Raw genomic sequence first — 22,478 nt, 5'->3', positions numbered from 1 at the left:
CAACTCCTGAATTTACTTCCTTCTTCTGTACTGAGTCGGGATTCCATGGTGCATTGTCTAGTCCCGTGGTACTCAAAGGCTCTGTGGCCAGCAGCATGGGCATCGTCTGGGAGCTTGTTAAAAATGCAGACTCCTAGGTCCCATCACACTGGCATTTTAGAATCATTTTAACAAGATTCCCAATGATCTGTATGCATAGATGGTGGTGAAGCCCTGACCGCAATGTTTCTTTATACAAGTTTACGTGACTCTCACACACTATCTTCCCCCTTTGATTACTCACTAAAAGCCAGTCCTGATGAGGTTCCGAATCGCATTGCAATCACTTGTTTATATCTATCGCCTGATTTCAACAGTCTTTTGTTTGAGTCTTTGGCTGAAAGCATGCATCACCTTATCTTCCTAATCCTAGCTAAATGAGGTACCTATCATATTCTAGCAGTACAATTAACATTGTTTGGATTAAAGTTCTTCAAGTTAATTGCTACGTCATGAACCATTTACGAAGATGCGATATATCACAGATGGATGAACTAGCTCTTCAAAAATATTTGCATTTTTACAGGATTCCTAAAGGAAATGGATTTAACCTAAATCATTAACTAACCTAATGCTGGGAGTTTTTGAGAAGTCGTTCAACTAAGCGCAAGCAATTTTGGGGGCAAGTGACTTTTCGTTCTCAGATTTCCCTCCGCCTTGCTCGTCACCAAGGTGGTCCACATGAAAGAACTCTTGAGTGCTTCTGCACTGCCTGAGTGGCTTTTAAGTGCCTTCTCTCTGGAGGAGTACTGAACTCCAGTATCTACAAATACAGCCAGAAAACATGGGTCACAGGAGAGACTTGGATGTACTTGAAATCTGTGGAACAAGGGCAAGACTAGCTGGAGAGTTAACTGGGGAGTTAACAGCAATATTAGAAAACATTTCCTTGTAATTGCTTGTCTCTTTACCTGTCTTCTTCACCAGACTCTGAGCTGTCAGAGTGGGGATGTATATCTTATGCACACAGAATCCCCTGCCAGGCGTCTCGCATGCAACATACACATTCATTGAATTTGGGGGATAAAATGGTTCTAAAGCATTGCTCATGGCATTATTAAATAAAATGACATGTCTGCAGCATATAAACAGTGCCAGCACTTCGGATTATAATACCAGCAAGGGGGTGATGTTAATTCCTGAATGCCATATCCTCAGAGAACAATCAATATTAACCATCAACTTTCACCGTGAGCCATATCAGGGTTTTTCCGGTTACAAATACCTTTCTCAATATCCCAGCTCCATTAGAGAAGAGAAATTAGGTAACTGTGACACTGCTTTATAAACTGATTTATCAAGAGTCCTGCCTTTCCCTGCACAATGACTAAGTGCCTTACAGAACGTTAGCTGCAGATGTAACGTCACCATGGTTGTAATTTGCATGTGGATGAAGAGTTAACATAATGTAGAAATGTGAAATTAAACTGGTTGGCTATCAGCAGCAGTCCTGCTACCATCCATTCATCTGTCCTCGTTATTTCACCTCTTGGCTGACTGTGTTTGCCGCTTGCTTTCATTACTCACAGAACTGTCAAGTCAGTCCCAGAGGATGCGCTAGCACACGGCTTCTAGAAAATAGTGTTTGGAAAGCTTACATAATGGGACCAATGAAGCCAACATGCTCTCCACTGTAAAAAAGCCCAGTGTTCTCTTGCCTCGTTAATTGACCCTCAGCTTCAGAAGTAAGAGGGCGAATTTGAATGGGAAACACAATGCGAAAGCAAATTATCAGGGGACTGACTTGTAGATTTTTCTCACTTTAAATGATGCTTATAAGAGTAGAGAATACATGAGGCTTTATAATGACACTGAATCCACAGTGGGAACTGTCTTGGGAAAGAAGAAATGACACAACAATTATTATTCTATTCAGAGAGTATGAGAAGCAGGGAGGCAAAGGCCTTTTCTAATGCAAAGTTTAGGAAAAAATAAACTACTATAGGTAAGTCGCAGGAGATGAACTGCTTCTTCAAGTTTTGTTTGCTCATGAGGTTACAACTGTGGTGCAACTTAAAGTGCTTGTCATTATTTTTCTTCTGGTAGAAGATGAGCCGGGGAATGGTAAACCTGAGAACAGAGCTAGCTGTCCTTACCAATTGAAATGTCATCTTGTGGAGAGTTAGGGAGAATGCTCCAAGCATCACTCTGGGGTTTCTGGGTGGCCTCTACAAAGCACTGTCCTCTCCACACCCCCTTGCCCACATCTAAAGATGTGATGCCATCATCTATACCTTTACTCAAAGGAGCAAAATAAAATTAACTGTGCATTTATCCTTAGTGTTGTGAGTCATTCAAACCACTGACAAGGGGAATGAAAGGCATTTTAATCATATGTACCAGGGGACAAAATGTAATATGGGGATGGAAACAAGTATTTTATAATTTGGCAAATTTTGGTGTGCTAAGTGACACTGAATAGCTGTGTCATGAAGAGAAGTAGTACAGTCATGCCAGGGGATTCAGCAGAACTCCTTTCCAACATCTGCACATACACTTTATAATTATGCCCCATTTAATCTCCCCCTCTAGTCAAAGTTCCTTTCAGAACTGGTCAGCAGGGAAATCGATTTCTAGAATGAGACCTTTAGTTACTAACCTCAGAGTGGATTCTCATATGTATGAGCTGGTTGATATACTGCTTTGCTTGAAGCCTAGTAGATTCTTCCTAATTCTATAATGATCAGATTTTTAAATATTTTCCTCTAATAAATTTTTACCTTCATGAAGTACTTCAAATCTTGTTTGACCCAACAAAGAAGAAAAAGTCAGGGACAAACCCTAGGGAATGAGCGCATAAAGAAAAAGCCATTGAAGAAATATATTTCTTAAGTTTAAACCAAAGCAAACAAGAAGCACGTGACAATATATGGTCCTAATAAAATTTTATTGAGAAGCAGTTAAGTCAAATCCTTTACGGAACACAGAAATACATACAATTCCAGCCCTTTCCAATAAATGGCAATATAACATTGGCGTAGGATCCCTGAATATCCTACTTTGTTTTGTACCTGTAGGAGAGAAACAGTTCTTCTACAGCTTAACAATACAGAAGTGGGGTGCTCTGACCTATTTAGGGGGAGCAGCGGTGAAGTCAGAATTGAGTATGGATAACAAAGGATTATAGATGAGTTCAAGTAGCCAAAGGAGTAGATGAATTAATGTTTACTCTTCACGTTTTGTATTTCAAACTCAGTCAAGAGAAGGCAGGGCATTATAAGATTAGACACCAATTAACCTGAGGACTTATGAGCAAAGTATACCTCTCAAGTTATGCGGGGAAGTTGTAATAAGACAGAAAACGGCCGCTTTTACCTAAAACTCTACCTACCGTGAAGGCTTTTGATGCCAAATAATTGGAAGTGACATCAAAGATGAAAGAGGGTCAAATGACTCTAAGGATTAAAGACTGACTTCTTGATGGGACCAATAGGATTGACGTAAATAACTGATCGTGACGTTCATAGAAACACACGACAGGATAAATGAATACTGCTTGACAAGGTTTTAAGGTTTCACTACCTAGTCTTTACATGGAGATAAAAGATATTTCTGAGTTTTCTGGGAAGCAATTTTGCACAGTTTTTCATCTTGTTCTGTTTTCTAACAAAAAGAAAAATATCTGAGGGAAAAATGATGTAACAGAAATAGAGCTGAAATGATGCCTCTTCCTTTCAAAACTAAGAAACTAGTGTAAAAATTTCAGTTTCTACCATGGTGTTAGGGTATTAGTCTGAGTTTTATAGCCTTTGCCTGAGTTTAAAATCCTATCAAACGTTCTGAGCTCTTAAACATAAATAAAACAAACAATGGCACAAATATAAAATCCTGCCAGTTTAATAACTTACAAAGCTAAAGTAAACAATGAAAACTGACTTGTGTTTGCATTGATAAATCTGTTAAGGGATGGCAGGAGCTAAACAGCGATCCCAATAGGAATAAGAATCTTATTCAAAATGTTCTTCTCCCTGCCTTGATGTCTTCCTGGGGTTAAATTAAGATGTTTGCTGAAGCACTGTGATCAGTCTCCTCTGGTTAAGAGAAAGTGTTTTGTTCTTTTTCCCTTGGTTAGTAACTATAGTAGCTAAAAGTGCAGGTACAGTACAGTAAGACATTTAAACCAAACGGGGTCTATTCTTTCAAGCTGGACACCCATCCAAAGGCAGGTTAGCTTTCCTGTGGATGCTGACACTGTTCATGTGAAATGTTCACGAGAAAGGCACAGCTTGCACACAGCTTGCCAGCAACACTTCAAAATCTGAGAGGCACAAGGTTGTCCCTGACTAGCATGAGTCACAGAGGAATAAGCTAATCCTGGGAACTGAGCAGTGGGCTGTGTTTTAGATCCTACTGTCAGTAGCCTTTAAAGGGTCAGGCAATTGCCAATAATATTAGCTATTTTGGTGCTAAATGGAAAAGAATAGGGGATTGCTATCCACAGGAACCAACATATACTCAGTGGGGATTTGGTTCAAAGTTCCAATAAAAAGAGCATGTTTTTGTGACCGAGAAAGCTGTGAAATAGGCACATTAAAAATTCTTAGAGCCTGTTTTCTTAAAAGCAGCAAAATGTTTCAAAATCAGTCAAAATACATAGAAAAGACAAAACAAGCCTGGGAAAGTCAGCAATGGAAGGAGGAGGAAGAATGGGAGCTGATGAGTCAAAACACTTGTACAGAATTTGAAGCACCAGGGATTCCTCACCTACCTTATCAGCACCCGATCCTGAGGGCTCAGAAATGGATGAGTGTTAAAGCCTAGGCTATGCAAAGGGACAAAAGCCATTTGTTCTAAGAATAATCACTGGATAATACCTTCTCAGGAACCAGCATTTCTATGGAAAGCTTAGCGATTTTGCAATATAGCAGCCCTCCCCCCCCTTTTTAAACAAGTAGAATGCTCTACTATTTAGTGAAAAGATCAACATCTAGATAGATAGGAAGGAAAACATCTTATGGCTTGTACCAAGCAGCCAACGCTTTATAAAGCATAGTCATTGCAAAGTAAGTAAAACACAAATCAGAATTTAGAAGGTCAGTCAGAAAGGGTGGACTCAAATCCTAGGTCATAATATATTTACACACAGAAATCTCATTTCCCGATCTTACACTAATCCCAAAGAAGAAACAAATATACATAAGTAGTTCCAAAACATACTAGCTTATTTGGAGAAAACAAACTTTTTGTTAGCTTATCTTGAAATAACTTTCAAATCAGAATTTTCATACAATGACCATCACATTTCAGAAGTTTTCGATAAAGATGTTGGATTATAGAGCCTGGATGCTCTACTAACAAGAAGAGGCAAATTTGAAAGTATGTTTATCTCTAGTTTAAATAAGCATTGTGAATTTGAAAAAGGGTGTTTAGGTCCCTAGCCCAGTTGGCAACTCTTGCAATTTTTGCCCTGGAAGCATATAGTTATATTTTTGTCCCCTTTCATTATCAACCACTTAGAGAAAAGCAAAGTCATAAAACTGTCATAAAAAAAAATACTAAAGGGAAGAGGTGGAGGTCAATATCCAGCGATAAGCATGTATTTATCTACATTTAGTTGTTTTAAACATTTTTAGAACTGTAACAGACGGTTATATTCATAAGCTTTAGTAAGAATACGACTGCCTCCAAGTTCTGAAATATATGCATATATGCCCTCAAAATACTGTACATATATCACCTGTCCTCCCTTTAGGATAAACTGAAGTTAATTTAGATTTCCCTGGATATTTTAAAATAAAAGTAAATAATAAAAAAGGAACTGAATTAAAGACATATTCTGAAAAAAAAAATCAACTAAATCAAGTACACAGTTTGACTCTATTGTTGCTTTAGCCCAGGTATGATATACAGAAAGGCTCATGCAGTGAGTTGCACTGGGGGGACTTTCCTCTTACAGTTCAAATGCAGGAAACCTGGCTTTCTTGGGCACTAGGAGGTCAGCCAAGAAATAAATTGTTCCAGCCATTCCTGAAGGAAAAGAAACAGGCACAAGTTATTACACCAAATGATGAATGTATTATAGACTGGCTTCATTTTGCAGCATAAACGACATTATGATATTAACTTAAATGATTTAAATGAAGTGGGCACCTGTTTATATATGTTGCAGCTTGTTAGACAAGATCACGAGTGAGAGGCTCAGCCTCTTTACCCAGGTGGAAGACAGGAGGGAAAGCGGAGCCAGACAAGTTCAAGGCATGGCCCTGCCAGTTACCATATGTGAGCTCCTTCACCGTGGCCCCATTTACCTGTCTGAGCCTCAGGAACCTCATCTGTGACATGAGGAATAATGTATATTTTTGCTGCGATGATTTATGATAAAACATCTGCAAAATGCCCAGCATGTGCCTGGCTCCATAAACAGTAGTCACCATAATAACTACTACTATTGGGTCCATGGTGGTCCATAAAAAAACTGATTTTTAATACTGAGTTATTGTATTAGGAAATAAAGAAGCAGTTTAAGAAATAACTATGAAATTAATTTGTTGACAAAACTCAAATTAAGATACATTAATTCCTAAGCAGAGAAGCAGATGCTGATATTATAAGGCAAGTAAGTAACGTGTGAAAAATACCTTCAAAGAGGGAGAAGGGGGTGTCTGGTGTTCTGCATCCGTGTTCTCCATAATCTAAGCACCATTCAGCGAACTGAAAATGAGACCAAGTTAAATTACTGAAGTGATTTCTTCTAGAGACCCCTAAAAGTTGACAGAGATTGTCTCTAACATTTACTCTGAAAAGTCAAAAACTATCTTCAAGGCAGAGAAAGGGGCTGATGCAGAGAAATGGACGGTCTAAAAGAGAGTACGAATGAAGCATGGGAGGAATTTAATGAGCTGTCTGAGCCATCTCCAAGGTTATCAGAGAAGAAAGAGAGGAACAAAACCACCTTACATCTCCCAGCACTCTTCCAACCCCACCACAAATGCTGCTGAGTAGATTTATGTCCTTTAAAAAAAAACAAAAAAAAAGCTAATTCAACTGAATAGCTTTTTAAATTTTTATTTTTTGATTAAAAATTTTTTTCTTCCACAGCAAAACATTTAATGACACATGGGTAGTCCAAAGTTCTAAATAACTAACTAAGGCAGTCCTGTTTATAGAACTGCCCCACCAATGCCCTCTTCTCTCATTTTCTTTTCTTTTCCTTTTTAAAAAATTTTTATTGGAGTATGGTTGCTTTACAATGTCGTGTTAGCCTCCACTGCACAACAAAATGAATCAGCCACACACATACAGATATCCCCTCCCTTTTGGACTTCCCTCCCATTTAGGTTACCACAGTGCATTAGGTAGAGTTCCCTGTGCTATACAGCATGTTCCCATCAGTTGTCTATTTTATACATAGTATCAATAATGTATATGTGTCAATTCCAGTCTCCCAATTCCTCCCACCCCCCCTTCCCCCCTTGGTACCCATACATTTGTTCTCTACGTCTGTGTCTCTATTTCTGCCTTGCAAATACGATCGTCTGTACCATTTTTCTAGATTCCACATATATGCGTTATTATATGATATTTGCTTTTCTCTTTCTGACTTACTTCACTCTGTATGACACTCTCTAGGTCCATCCACATCTCTACAAATGACCAACTGAATAGCTTTTGAAGGTTTTTCTTAAACTGTGTTTGTTCTATAGACTTATGGTGTAAAAAAATAAATGAATTAAATCAGATTAACTAGAGACACTTCTACAGCCTCCTGTGCAAAGGTGCATTCTGTTCAGCGGTTCTGACTCCTACCTTACAGGCCCTGTACAGGTACTTCGCGTCCTGCGTGAGGTTGTACAGTGACAGGAAGGCGTAGGCATTCCCTGCAGCGCCGTGGCACAGCCCGTACCCCTTCTTCAGCAAGCCATACTGCCAGATCACATCAGCACACTGATAGGCATCATTGAGATACCGTTCCTCTTTGAACACCTGCAGGGTCAAGGGACATAGTTTTATTACAAGGGATAGAAAAGAAACCTCCACTGACCTTCCTTCCTGATAGGAGAGAAAGGGAGACAGGGTAAGGGAGGAGACAGGGAGGTGCCTCGGCAAGGAAGGGTAGGAATACAGAGACAGAGAGATGTGTTTTATCAGTGGGGACAAATTACAAGAATTCACTAGGTTTTTTTTTTGTTTTTAAATACATAACTGGGCATGACCTTGTCTGCATGGTGTAAGTTTTATATGTATGTATGTTTGCGTGTGCGGGTGTTATTGGTGAAGTAGCCTTATTTACTTGCAACTTGCTGTTATCGTTAGTCAATTTCCAAAGAATAAACACTGTCTTTTCTCTAACAATGATACCCTTCACTACTAGAAAGTTTCTTTATACACTGGAGAAGAAACTGTTTATCAAATTGATTACAAAAACTGATTTGATTATAAAACACTATACTTTTCAGAAAAATAGATACGTCTTAACAATCTATTGTGGCCTCCTATATCTTGATCAAAGGTTTAAAAATATTATTATTATTATTATTATTATTATTATTACTTTTGGTCACACTGCATGGCTTGTGGCATCTTAGTTCCCTGACCAGGGATGGAACCTGTGCCCCCTAGAGTGGAAGGATGGAGTCCCAACCACTGGACCGCTTGGGAATTCCTGACATTTTTAATATCTCATTGCAGTAGAGAAGTAGAATAAGACAGTTTAAAAGTTTGTGCATTATATTTAGCTTCCTGAAGGCAAAATCTGATATACTAAACGCTTACTTAGGCCATGAGATGCCAGTCCCTATTTAGAGTCTATAGATTTGTAATTTGTAGAACGGGCACCAATGAACATAGATATCTTGGTTTACTTCCATTTTTTTCCCCCTCAAAGAAAAACCTTTTCTTCTTCGATTATGGCTCTGTCATAGCATGCTTTTTAGAAGTGATACTTGAATTTTTAAAATTATGGTAAAATACAGATATAAAAGTTACCATCTTAACCATTTAAAGTGGACCATTCAGTGGTATTAATTACATTCCCAATGTTGTATAACCATCACCATTATCTATTGCCAACATTTTTTCAACATTCCAAACAGAAACTTCGTACCCATTAAGCAATAATTCTCACCCTCCCAGCCCCTAGTAACTTTTATTCTACTCTCTATGAATTTGCCTGTTCTAGATATCTCATGTTAACCATCACATCATATAAGTGGAATCCTACAGTATTTGTCCTTTTGGATATGGCTTACTTCGCTTGGCATAATGTTTACAAGGTTCATGCATGTTGTAGTATGGATCAGAAGTTAATTCTTTTTCATGGCTAAATAATAGTCCATTGTATGTATCCAACATATTTTGTCCATCCATTCATCTGTTGATGGACACTTGGATTGTTTCTACTTTCTGGCTACTGTGAATAATGCTGCTGTGGAACACTGCTGTACAAGTATCTGTTTGAAACCTTGTTTCTACTTCTTTTGGGTATATATACCTAGGAGTGGAACAGCTGGATCATATGTTAATTGTGTTTCATTTTTTGAGGAACCGCCAAACTGCTTTCTACAGTAGCTTTGCCATTTTACATCCCACCAGCAATGCCCAAGGAGATTCTTTCTATCTTTAATTGAGCTCCTGGGATATTTATCTTGGCTCTGCCACTGATGCTAATCTTGGCTCCTCTACCTGTCCGTGAAGCAGTCCCCTGTTCTATGAAATAATGCATGCTGTGGTACAGATGGATACTGTGAAAATGAATTCTAATGCATACAGCAAAGTGATTTTAGGTCCAACAAATGGTTTGTCTATATATTGTTCAAGAATTATACAGAAAACTAATTTAAATTATAGAATTTTATATTATGTTTTCCAATTTATTTCTAAAAATGAGAAAATTCACGGTACCTTATAGGCCTGAATGAGCATGTAGATTACCCCAGGAGAACCATGGCACCAGTGGACTAGCAGATCCCGAGTATCGTCCACACAAGGAGGGTAATTGCCAGAAGGGAATTTAAGCTGGCAGACATAGTCTACACTGGGCTTGACCAAACTATGTAACTTCCCATGGCTCACTTGAAGGCTGGGCTAAAAACAAGAAAGGGAATTATCAGTTCTGCGGAAACAAACAGACCTTCCTAAGGCTCAGGGATGAGTTTTAAATAAGAAGGAGAACATGACCAAAATGAACTGAAAGTCATTAAGAGGTTCTGGATTCCATCCAATTTTTTTACCTATTGGTCCAAACTAAAATTAGGCTATCAGTTAATACTTGGAGCCTTATGTACGTATTATTTTTCGATATTTATTGTTATCTATATACATATGAATAATTTTCCAAAGCCAATGCTTAAGAATGTGAGGGTATGAGAAGTTTCCTAAGGTTCTGATACCTTAAATACACTTTAAAGACCACAAAGAGATGCATTAGACAAACCAGGCACAACTTGCATTTAGAGAAGTGATAGGTGATATTTCCAATAGGAGAGGATGCTAACAAGTTGGGAGAACTGGGATCTAGATCCCGCATTGGTGTGACTCTAGATTAAGCCTTTCTGCAAAAGATCTGGGACTGATACCTATGAAGGATTATTTTGATACAACAATGTATGGATTTATAGGACTCGCTGCCATATGGCATATGAGCCTTCATTTTTGATACAATTTTTAGTTTCTCCTTTTGGTCCTGGTCTTAATTCAATGCACCTCACACTTTAAACAACAAATTCAGTCTTGTCTTTGCCAGGCAGGGGGCGAGCACCTGGGATGAGAGGGAGGCAGTGCTGTGAAGCAGAGGCGGCAGGGAACGAGGAGATACCGACCATAAGGCGCTCACAGATACCGAACATGCAACGAAGTTCTTTAGGGCACATTTAGATTTCACTTTACCCAAAGAATATTGTTCAAGCTCAGTTTAAAACTCTAGAGTTGAATGACTGGATTCTCCTCAAACTTGCAGAAGTTATCCAAAATGGCCTAAAAATAATGTTTTATGTTGATACATAGGCACCTACCAGAATGTACTTTTAGGATTAAAAATTAAATCATTTCAAATAGATAATTATGTGCAAATGGAAAATTCAATACTTGGGTTTCCAGGTTTCTTACTACAACCAACACATGGAGGCAGAGGGTAAGACACCTGATGATCTGCTTCAAAGAAAGGTCATGAGGCCATCCAGTCATTAACATGTGTGATTCTAATTCACCTTGAAACTTCAAGGTTTTTCTTCTTTCCCCAAAACTTTCAAGAATCTATATTTACTTCTGGAAATAGAGAGCCAACAAGGGAGTGTGCCAGAAAAGTAAAGGAATTTAAGTCTGAATTGTCAAAACCCCTAATTATAAAACTCTGAATTGAGAAGTGCAGAATAAATACAAGAGCTGGTCTCCTACTGCCACTAACATTCAGTGACTCTGCATTGAAAAGCAATAATAACCCTGTTTTTCAGCTTTGTTGTCCTTGTTTAGTTATAGGGAGAGGATAGGTCTGATGTTGATTTTGCATTATTATAGCCAGCTACTCAACCAGCTACTGGTATTTATATCCAACCACTCTTGTGGAACATATCAATGAAACACTTTTCTTTATGCCACACTGTACTTTGGGAAGTTGAGGGGGGCACCTTTACCATCATTAAAAATTCAATATTCTTTTCCCATGAATTCTTATTCTTACACAAAGTGCCGATTTCTCCTTAAGGAGAGTTAAACAAGCCCCTGGAAATGATGCTCTCATGAGAAGCCCTCTTCTGACCTCCCTTTCCGGGTTATGCCTGATGCAGTAAACTCTATTTGCCCTTAGTCTATTTGGCTTTGGCTGATGTCCCCCAATAGTTTTAGATCCGAAGAACCGTTGAGCATGGCATATTCAGCTATTTTTCAGGTAAGTTACACAAAATCCACCGAAAAGGCTCCTTAGTTTTGCTCTCTAACTGAGCTTTAGGCAGCATATTCTCCTTTGTTTTCTACTGATTTTGTTCTTACTCCTGAAATTTGTTTCAATGGGTTGTGCCTTATAGTGTGGATAATACTAATTCAAGGCATCTGCTGAGAGAAGAGCAGAGCAGAAGGCACTTCATCTAAAAGAATAGGTCAAAACACTTTAGTCTGCACAAGCGGCGTGAGGTGGGGCAAGTGTGCTCACCTACAAATCAATCATCTCAAAGCACACTGGCTTTTATGTTTACACACTTTAAATGCACTTTCACAAGCACTGTCCCTGTTTACCTAGGCCAGGTGATTACCAGGAGAGTGATGCAGTGGTTGGCAGAATGAAAAAATAGAGCTGAAGCACCTGTCTTCTCACCCTAGACAGTACAGTCAGGAATCACATTCTAGCTCCATCATCATCCCCTCTTACCTGCATCAGGTAGTAATAAATTCCTGCCAGGCCATGAGCGGCCCCCACGTAATATTCTTGGTACCATTCATACAACAGTGGAGTCCTTCCTGTGAAGTTTCTCTTTCTAGCTAGGTCTTCTCCAGAGGTTAAGACTGTTTCACAAATCTGCAGGGAGAAATTGACCAAAATAAGGAAAGAACGAGAATGGCGCCAAGGAACTTTTTGCTAAGAGGCACTGGAGAACATGGCAAATTCGACACCACCTGATGGCCATGGACAGGCACAGTTTGCTTCTGTACTCAGAGAAGCACATGGGATTATTCTGCCTAAAAGAGGGAGAGTCTGGAAGATTTTGAACTCTTTCTACTACAGCTCACAAGAATTCACCTGTCAAAGGAAAGCAAAGCTCCTTCAGATACGAGAGGAACACCTGCACCTTGGAGGTGAAATCTGGCCCGTACTTTCCTCTGAATGGCCTCTAAACTCTCAAATGGAGCAGCTGGACTTCTTAGTCCAAGTCACTCTCTATACAGTTTCCAGCAGCACTCCAAGTGAAGCTGCTGGTTCTCTGATCATGCCTGACCTTCAGAGGTTAAGATACACCTTACCTTCCAGCTACCTGGGATGTGCCAACCAGGGAAACAAAACCAATAGTTTAGGCAGATAGTAGGTGGGATCCTAAAAAGACTCCAAAAAGCACAAAAATGCAGTACCTGCTGAATATGGCTTTGAGGAATCTTTTCCACTCCAAAGTTCTTATTCACAAAGAGAAGAGCACAGATGTAGCCCATTCGTCCATAGAGCATTTCATTTGGAGCATGGGGATCAATCTTATTTAGGTGAATTAGCCTGGGAATAAAAATACATGCTTAAGATAATGTAAAAGGGACCAGGCAGAGATATATACTTAAAAAATGATATGTTTAAAACAACACACAAAAATATATATATAGTTATATATATACACATATATGGAATTATTATATTATTTTAAACATATAATAAAATATATAAAATATTTAAATATACTTACATATTATAACCTATATATTGTTATACTTTAAATACTAAGAGGGCTGGGCCAGACCACAAAGGGTAATAATCAGGGTTCAAAGATGAACCATCAACTACATTTCTTTTCTTCAGCCCACAATGGAACTGACAAATAAGAAGTCCAAAGAATGAAGGAATACATGAGTGTGGCTGGGACCACCTGCAGCCTCCCTAGCCCCTCAAGGAGGCATGCTCTGAGACCAGCAGTTGGGGTCAGAGAAGCCAAGACCCACTGGCTATTATAACATTCAGTCTGAGGAAAGGACTAAGGCAACACTCAAAGGGCCTATTTCCATAAAATGAAATGCCTGCTGTACCCTAGTTATCCCCTTGCTTATTTCTTAAATATGTCATCTGGCCTAGCTGAAGTGTTTGTATAGCAGCCTGAGTTACCACAAACGGTAGCACATACCGACAGCACAAAGGGATCAGTCGGTCTCCCAGCTATTACTCCTTCTCTTTGGAAATAACCAGGATTACCAGTATCTTGTATATTCCTAGAACTATTGTATGCACATATACGAATACATATACTTATTTATAAACATATTTCCCCAAGTGTTTTGTGGCTTTGTTATTTAACAATACATCTCAACAACCATTCCTTAGCATTACATACAGAGTGATCTCATTCTTTATCACAGTTGTACAGTATTCCACTGAATGAATGTATTATAATTTATTAGCTCCCTATTGATAGACTCAGTTAAACTTCTCAAAAAAAAAAAAAGTTGTTTTCGGCTCTGGTTCCAGGTCAGGTGGAGTAACTAAGCATATGCCAACCTGTCTCTCGCAGTCAGTATGTGTAGCTCCAAAACCTAGAGAGAATGTGTGAAGCTGCTACTGAGAACCCTGAAAACTAACCAGTAGCTGGCAGAATGGGGATGACCAGAATCTGAAGTACTGCCAAATCAGTGGTGAGTTTACCACATTTTCCCCTCTGGTATTTCCCTGGCCTGAACTCAGTGCCGCCTGAAACCTGGAAGTGGGCATCAAAGTGCTGACGGAGACAGTCCCGGCAAGAGCCCTTTAGGTTTTTTATTTTGCGGTACGCGGGCCTCTCACTGCTGCGGCCTCTCCCGTTGCGGAGCACAGGCTCCGGGCGCGCAGGTTCAGTGGCCATGGCTCACGGGCGCAGCCGCTCCGTGGCATGTGGGATCTTCCCGGACCGGGGCACGAACCCGTGTCCCCTGCATCGGCAGGCGGACTCTCAACCACTGCGCCGCCAGGGAAGCCCCAGCCCTTTAGTTTTATCTCCAGGAAGGGGAACTCTTAATATCAGAGAGAGTGGGTAAAACACCTCATTTTTCTTTATTTGCATTTTTCTGTTCTTTCACTCCCTAGGCCACAAGCAATCTCATGGTGGCAGCAGAAGCCAAGGCAACAGGAGCCAAAACTCTGAGGGAGGGACCTGTCCTCATTGACTGGAGGGGCTGTGGTCCCAGGGGTGAGGGGGTGAGGGAAGGCCCATTGCCTCACTTCTCCTTCTAGCCTCCCCATCACTTGACTCCCAAGATGCAGGCACATTCGTGGGAACTGTGTGCCTGAGTAGGATAACCAAAGCCTCAGATTTCTATCCAGAGAACCAACAAGGGAAGTACCAGGGAACCAGAAAGTAGGGGGAGCTCACAGAGGGATAAGAGCTCAGGGACGCAACTGTACTTGCAGTCTGAACTCTGAGAATGAACCTTTTTTTTTTTTGGTCGGGGGAGGCAGGAAATAGGTAGGGAAAATGTCCTTGCTATTCTACATTTTTCATCACATACATTTTTCATGAAATTTTGAAAGCATATCCCAATTATCCTTCAATTATTCTATAAATTCAATGTGAGACCATTTAAATTATTAAAACAATTTAATTTTTTGTGAAACTGGACAAAATGATATTGGTATACTATAAAAGTATGGGGGGTAGAGTCAGGGAATTTCTGGAAAAGAGTAGTAATGAAAGGACATTAGCCTTACCAAAAAAATGACCTTGTCACCGGGTAGTTTATGACACTAAACATGCTATTTAATTGCTATACTTTAAATTTCTCATCTATAAAATGAATGGTCTCTTCTGATTTAAAAATGTATTTTTAAAGTAGTTACGTATAAACGATGCCTGTGTATGTATATTATTTAACTTTATATACTAAGAATGGTTAATAAGCATTTGAAGTATCAAAAATCATATCCCTGGAGTGATTGGTTATATTTGAAGTATTCTAGCAAGGAGTCAACATTCAGAGAGACTTGGCACTTCAAATAACTTTATCAAAATTTACACCAGAGGATTTGATAATAAGTGTAGTAAGGAATGTTAGAAAATGGATCTCACTGGTGGAATGAGTGGTGAAGATGGGTGGGACATCTGGGAGATGGTACGGGCTCTAGCACCGTTTGATGAGTAAGATCTAAGAAGGGTCAAAGGATGATGTGGCTTTCTCTGAGCCACAAGAACAGGGCAGAGGACCAATTGTGTGTGTGTGTGTGTGTGTGTGTGTGTGTGTGTGTGTGTGTCTTCTTCCTAATGTTTGTACATTTGGTAGAGTTTGGTTAACTGCTTGTGCCTTCATTTACTCAGTGGTAAGGTGATAGCTGAGAGGGTATATAGCCCCTACCTCTAATCTCTGGAGGCAACCAATATCTACAAACAAGAAAACAAAAACCTAACAATTGCTACCACCAGGCTATACATCAGTAGGTAGAGAGTCCTAACTCTGAAAGGAAGGTACTTGTGAAAGAGAAAACAATCCTCCTCTCCCAACCCCTCCCTCCCCACTTCCACAAGCCTGTGGTGGGAGGGGAACACTTAGGCTTAAAAATGAAGAAGACATGTTTAAATAAGCAGAATGAGATGATTTTAGTGAGTAAAAAGGGCTTACAGTTATGAAACAATGACTGAGAAAAAGTTATGAAAGCATCCTTAAGGGAACTTACTCCCCAACAGGAAAGAGGGGTTTGAAAAAGCTTGGCTGGTTGCAGTTACTGACAAAGTTAAATTTGTCCATATTATATCTCAACAAATGGAGGCATCTCAATCAAATTGGTTAAATATGCAAATGTTGGCTCATGCATTTTTCTCTATTACAAACACAGGCATTTAACTCACAGTGGAACAGTGGTTATGTTAGGAATAGGGACACAGTGGTCAGAGGTTGCTTTCAATTTGCTTGTAATACCTTGATTGACTTTTTTTCCCCCCAGTGCCAACAGAGTTATCTGGGTGGTTATGGACCATTTTTTCCTACTTCAATACTACACACACACACACACACACACACACACACACACACACACACACAAACAATACCCCTAATATTTTTAAATGACTTAATAACATTTATTAAGAAAAATTCTATTTTTTTCTCACACCAGAACTGGCAGCTCAGTAATGTTAAGAACTTAATAAAATCTGTTACTAGATACAGACTTAACTGTTGTAGTAAACAGAATGAACATCTCAGAGTTTTCATAAGAATTTATTATCGAGTTTTAATATAAATGTATCAAACTGTATAGAATTTAGAGATAGAAAAGCACTCTGGATTTTTGTAAAGGGTATTGAAAGAACTATTCAAAGAGGGAAATGACTATCAATTTTTTAAACAAACTCTGCTCTATGGGAGTTAATAAAAACAATTATTGCATATTGCATTAACTCCAATGATGTTCTCACCTAAATAAAATGTGTTTGAACCACTGAATTAGAAAACACCATTCCTTTATATGCCAATGCTATGACCTGCATTACCACTAGGTGGCGATATATAACTAGCATACCAATTATTTTGCAACCAAACACATTTGCATCCGGGAAGTTGATAGCAGGTACCTTTCAAATACTCGAAAATAAAGTATTGTTCAGTGCATCTCATTATAATAATACTTAAGAAGGAAGTATTCCATTTTTTCTGTATTTAAATTCATTAAAACTCATTAGTTGCATGTATCTAACCCAATGTTCATAGTGCACTATTTACAATAGCCAAGACATGGAAGCAACCAAGCAACCTAAGAGTCCAGTGACAGATGAATGAATAAAGAAGATGTGGTATATATATATACAATGGAATACTACTCAGCCATAAAGAAGAATGAAATAATGCCATTTGCAGCAACATGGCTGGACCTAGAGATTATTATTATAAATGAAGTAAGTCAGACAGAGAAGGACAAATACATGATATCACTTATATATGGAATTAAAAAAATGATAAAATGAACTTATTTACAAAACAGAAACAGTCTCACAGACAGAGAAAACAAACTTATGGTTACCAAAGGGGAAAGGGTGGGGGGAGGGATTAATTAGGAGTTTGGGATCAAAATATACACCCTACTACATATAAAATAGATAATCAACAAGGACCTACTAAGTAGCACAGGGAACTGTACTCAATATCTTATAATAACCTATAATAGAAAAGATTCTAAAAAAGAATATATATATTATATATATATAACTGAATCACTTTATTGTACACCTGAAACACAATATTGTAAATCAACCATATTTCAATAAACGTTAAAAACAAAGTCAGAAAGAGAAAGACAAAGGAAAAAAACTGTTGGTACGTTCCCTAAAAAAATAAAAAATAAAACTTATTAGTTGGATCTGACAATTACTAAAAGCAGGACTTTAAATCCATGTTTTACATGCTATATTCTTAAGATAAAATGAAGAAATGACAGCATTTATCAATCAAATGGTTATTTAATATGTTTTCAGAAACTCTCAAACCCGTATCATTGCAGCTTCCTTTATTTGTTTTGCTATGTTGATATTAATAGCAACTGATCTTTAGAAGAGGCAAGTCACTGAAGGAAGAAAAAAGACATATAAAAACAGGATAATTCTGTTCTACTCCTAGCAATATTTCCCCAGGGTGTTACTGGGAGAGTTTTTGCCTTTTGTCATCAAAAGTTTGTAACTTTTTAAAAAGAAGTCCTTTTCTTACTCATCACACTACAAAAGAAACAGGGTATAACATTTTCTGACCAGAAAGCCAAAGTGTTCATCACTCTAAGTGCTGGCCCCAAAGCACGCTATATGCTATAGTCACTTAACTGGGCACAAAACAGGCAATGCTCTTTATTTGTGTAGTGACACCAGCTATCTCTATATAGAAGGAAGGGAGAAAACGGACAGTATAAATCAAGCAGTAGGAAGAACTAGTGCTATTTATTATCTTCCCCAACACTTGCTTCAGACAACTGCAGGACAATTTGAACATGATCGCACACACATGCACACACACTCCTTTTGGGGAGTCACAGACGCCTCCAAGAAAAGTGTAATAAATGTTCTCTCCATGTTGAATGCAGTTTGGGGGTTTTCTATATACCTCTGGAAGCCCTAAGATTCTCAAAATTCCAAAGCGAAGAACCCCTACCTTAGGGAAACTGATTTCTTTGGATTTCAGTTTGTCTAAGGAGTAGACTTTCATTAATCCCAAAGGTCCTTTTGGTTTCTAAAACTCAAGATTATGATTCTGAAAGACCACTATATTAAGCAAATACAGGAATGGTAAGATGAAATACTATGCTGGCAGTAGAGCACAACACAGACACCACACGGAGAATATGAGTGTCTGTGATATGAAAGGGCTGTGTGATGTGAGGAAAAAGGTGAGGTGGAAAGTAAAACAAGTAAGTAGGTTTATTAAATAATGGATGACATCAAGTAATGTTGGATTTCCTGAAGTTGAACTGAAAAGACTTAGAAATTTTTCCCTTAAAAGGGAGGAGATGTGAAAGTAATTTACAAATAATTCTTTTTTTCTTTCTGGTCTGCCATGAACTCTAGAAATCTAAAAAATTAAATCTGCATCCACAAACCGGCTATTTCCTATCATAGATCCACATTTTATATTTTTAACCTTAGCAAGTCTATAAATAAAATACTGTTGAAATGTAATAAAAAAGATATAAATAAGAAAAACACCTTCAATACCAAGGTATCAAAAAAAAAGAAATTTTAGTTTACTCTCTTAAGAGTGTTTTATAATAAACCAGTATTAATATATGGTATTATTCCCCAAAGAGTGTTAGAACCACAGGCCTGAAGATGTCCTGAGGAAAAAGGGCTGCCTACATGACAAGCGTGGCAAATTCTGTTCCCTAGAGTCCCCTGGGTTTCCCCCAAGTATAAAAGCTACTGAACACTCTGAGCAGTCAGTAAAGGCACATATGTAACTTTGTTTAATTAGTGTTTCCCCACTGTGTCTGAATACACAACTCTTGTTTTCATTTAATGCCTATTAACATCCTTCACATACCAAACTATTACTATTTGGCTGTACATATTTTGAGAGAGGCTGGCATTATAATAATAGACTATAAAGGCCACTACAATTTATTTTTATGAAAGTTAAGAGTGATTCATTGAATGAGACTAGCTTGTGAACCTCTAAAGCAGAGGGATCCTCAACAAATAAAATCAGAAATGATAATGCTATTCTAACAGTAATTTATAAGAATGAATAGTGGGAATCAAAAACCATGGTCAACTCAGAGATGATCACTAATTAAAATGTTGCCAGACCCACTTAAAAAATGGGCTAAACTTTAACAGACACTTCACCAAAGAAGATATACAAATGGCAAAAAAGTATATGAAAAGATGCCCCGAGACGTATGTCATCAGAGAAATGCAAATTAAGCTAACAATGAGATACGAGTACACATCTATTAAAATGGCCAAAATCTGGAACACTGACAACACCAAATGCTGCCAAAGATGTGGAGCAACAGGAACTCTCATTCACTGCTGCTGGGAATGCAAAATAGCACAGCCACTTTTGAAGACAGTTTGTAAGTTTCTCCTAAAACTAAACATAGTCTTACCATACAATCCAGCAATCATGCTCCTTGGTATTTACCAGAAACAGCTGGATTATGTCCACACAAAAACCTGCAAATGGATGTTTTTAACAGCTTTGTTTATAATTGCCGAAACTTGGAAGAAACTAAGGTGTCCTTCAGTAGGTGAATGAATACATAAACTGTGGTACATCCAGACAATGGAATATTGTTCAGCTCTAAAAAAAAAAATGAGCTATCAAGCCATGAAAAGACATGGAGAAATCTAAATGCATATTACTAAGTGAAAGAAGCCAATCTGAAAAGGCTACATACTATACGATTCCAACACTGTGACATTCTGCAAAAGGCAAAACTGTGGAGACAGTAAAAAGACCAATAGTTGCTAGGGGTTAGGAAGAAGAGAGAAGGGATTAATAGGCAGAGCGCAGAAGATTTTTAGGGCAGTGAAACTACTCTGTATGATACTATAATGTTGGATACATGTCATTACACATTTATCCAAACCCATGAAATGTACAATGCCAAGACTGAACTACAGACTTTGGGTGATTATGATGTGTCGATGCAGGTTTATCGATTGCAGCAAGTGTACTCTGGTGGAGGATGTTGATAACAGGGGAGGCTATGCACGTGTGGGTCAGGGGGTGTATGGGAAATCTCTGTACCTTCCTCTCAATTTTGCTGTGAATTGAAAACTGCTCTAAAAAGTCAAGTCTATTAAACAACAAAACAAAGAAATCTCTGCTGTAATTGCAACTATCTGCATGTTAGCATACTTATGGGGAGCCTAACAGCACGGCATGAAGAGTTGCATGGCAGCCAGATTTCTTAGTAGAATTCTGAAAGAGTGTTCAATAAACTCTACTAAAGCAAAAACTGTAGTTTATTTGTACAAAAGTTTCATAATTCTTCATGATTCACAAAATTCTAGTGGGCTGCCCTGATTTACATTAAAAATGAAAATCTGGATTTGCATGTCATTTGCCTGTAAGCAAAGCAGTTTTGACTCTGTTCCCTTCGGAGGCCTCTCTCAGCCCACTGCAGCACGTGCACCATGTTTCTTCAAATTATTGATCCTGGATAGCACCTTGGATTAGTAATCACATGATTAGGCTTTTGATCTCATTTATGCTAAGGAACTGATGTTTGATCTGGAACATTTCAGTGTCATTATATCTTCTTTTTTTTAATTTTTTTAATTAATTTATTTTTTGGCTGCGTTGGGTATTCCTTGCTGCACGTGGGTTTTCTCTAGTTGTGGCGAGTGGGGACTACTCTTGGTTGCAGTGTGCGGGCTTCTCATTGCGGTGGCTTCTTCTGTTGTGGAGCACGGGCTCTAGGGCGTGCGGGCTTCAGTAGTTGTGGCTTGTGGGCTCTAGAGCGCAGGCTCGGTAGTTGTGGCACATGGGCTTAGTTACTCCTCAGCATGTGGGATCTTCCCGGACCAGGACTCAAACCCGTGTCCCCGGCCTTGGCAGGCGAATTCTTAACCACTGCGCCACCAGGGAAGCCCAGTGTCATTATACTTTGCAATAAAACAAGGATTATAATGGTTGTTCCTTAACTACAACTCAGGAATAATGTGATTGATCAAATGACAGCAGTAAGATTTACTGCTCAGAGAAAATTAAATTCAATAAAGTGTTCTTTTGCTAACACACACAGAATTAAGGCATAATGTTTAGATAACAATTCTCAGAAAGAAACATGATTACCGGGTGATGCAGTCTTCTGCCCGCTTCTCATTGTTCATCTTGTGATGCACCACAGCAGCCACTGCCAGGGGACCCCCATCCCCACAAAGGAAGGTGATGGAATGCTTGGTCAAACAGTTCAGACTTTGCTTTACATAGTCATGTGCCTTCTGTAGGTAGGTAGGGTCCCCAAACACATCATAGAGGTGTAAGTAGAGCACAGCAATACCTGAAAAGCAAAAAGAAAATCATGTACAGATGAGGAAAGAGCAGTTGACTGTATTATTTTGGTGTACTGTCTACTCAGCAGTGTTGATTTTTGATAAGCTATAACAAATATGTAAATTATCTGGAAGTTCAGACCTTAGTCTAGACTCAGCTTTATTACTAAGCAGCTCTAAGAACAGTAGGCAGACACTTCCTTGTTCTCAGTTTCCTCATCATTACAACTCTAAATTAAAATAGGAACCCTAAGAACTCTAAACCCAAGTTTAATATTAATCCTTGTTGCACTCTTGGCTGTTGTGCTGATGTATTCTTTTTGATGGTTAAAATGATAGGTAATCAACCTTTGGTAAATAATCACCTATTTATTTTAC

The 22,478-nt window shown here is 38.7% G+C and overlaps 1 protein-coding gene across 2 annotated transcripts in view; it reads right to left on the bottom strand.

Annotated features, from left to right (window-relative positions):
• Positions 1–2,909: 2,909 nt before the first annotated feature.
• LANCL1 (LanC like glutathione S-transferase 1) overlaps positions 2,910–22,478 on the bottom strand; it is a 44,102-nt gene continuing 24,533 nt past the window's right edge. For both annotated transcript variants that reach the window (XM_060016166.1, XM_060016167.1), the window contains exons 4-10: positions 21,901–22,108; positions 13,033–13,168; positions 12,338–12,484; positions 9,880–10,062; positions 7,786–7,962; positions 6,618–6,690; positions 2,910–6,006 (exon numbers count right to left, since the gene is read on the bottom strand). In XM_060016166.1, the coding sequence (XP_059872149.1) occupies positions 5,930–6,006; positions 6,618–6,690; positions 7,786–7,962; positions 9,880–10,062; positions 12,338–12,484; positions 13,033–13,168; positions 21,901–22,108 (1,001 nt within the window). In that variant the 3' untranslated portion in view covers positions 2,910–5,929. The remainder of the gene's footprint in view (positions 6,007–6,617; positions 6,691–7,785; positions 7,963–9,879; positions 10,063–12,337; positions 12,485–13,032; positions 13,169–21,900; positions 22,109–22,478) is intronic.

This window comes from Delphinus delphis, chromosome 7 (assembly GCF_949987515.2).
Source record: "Delphinus delphis chromosome 7, mDelDel1.2, whole genome shotgun sequence".
NCBI classification, from domain to species: Eukaryota; Metazoa; Chordata; class Mammalia; order Artiodactyla; family Delphinidae; genus Delphinus; species Delphinus delphis.
Note: the sequence above shows the minus strand (reverse complement) of the source record. Positions and strands in the feature narration are given on the sequence as shown.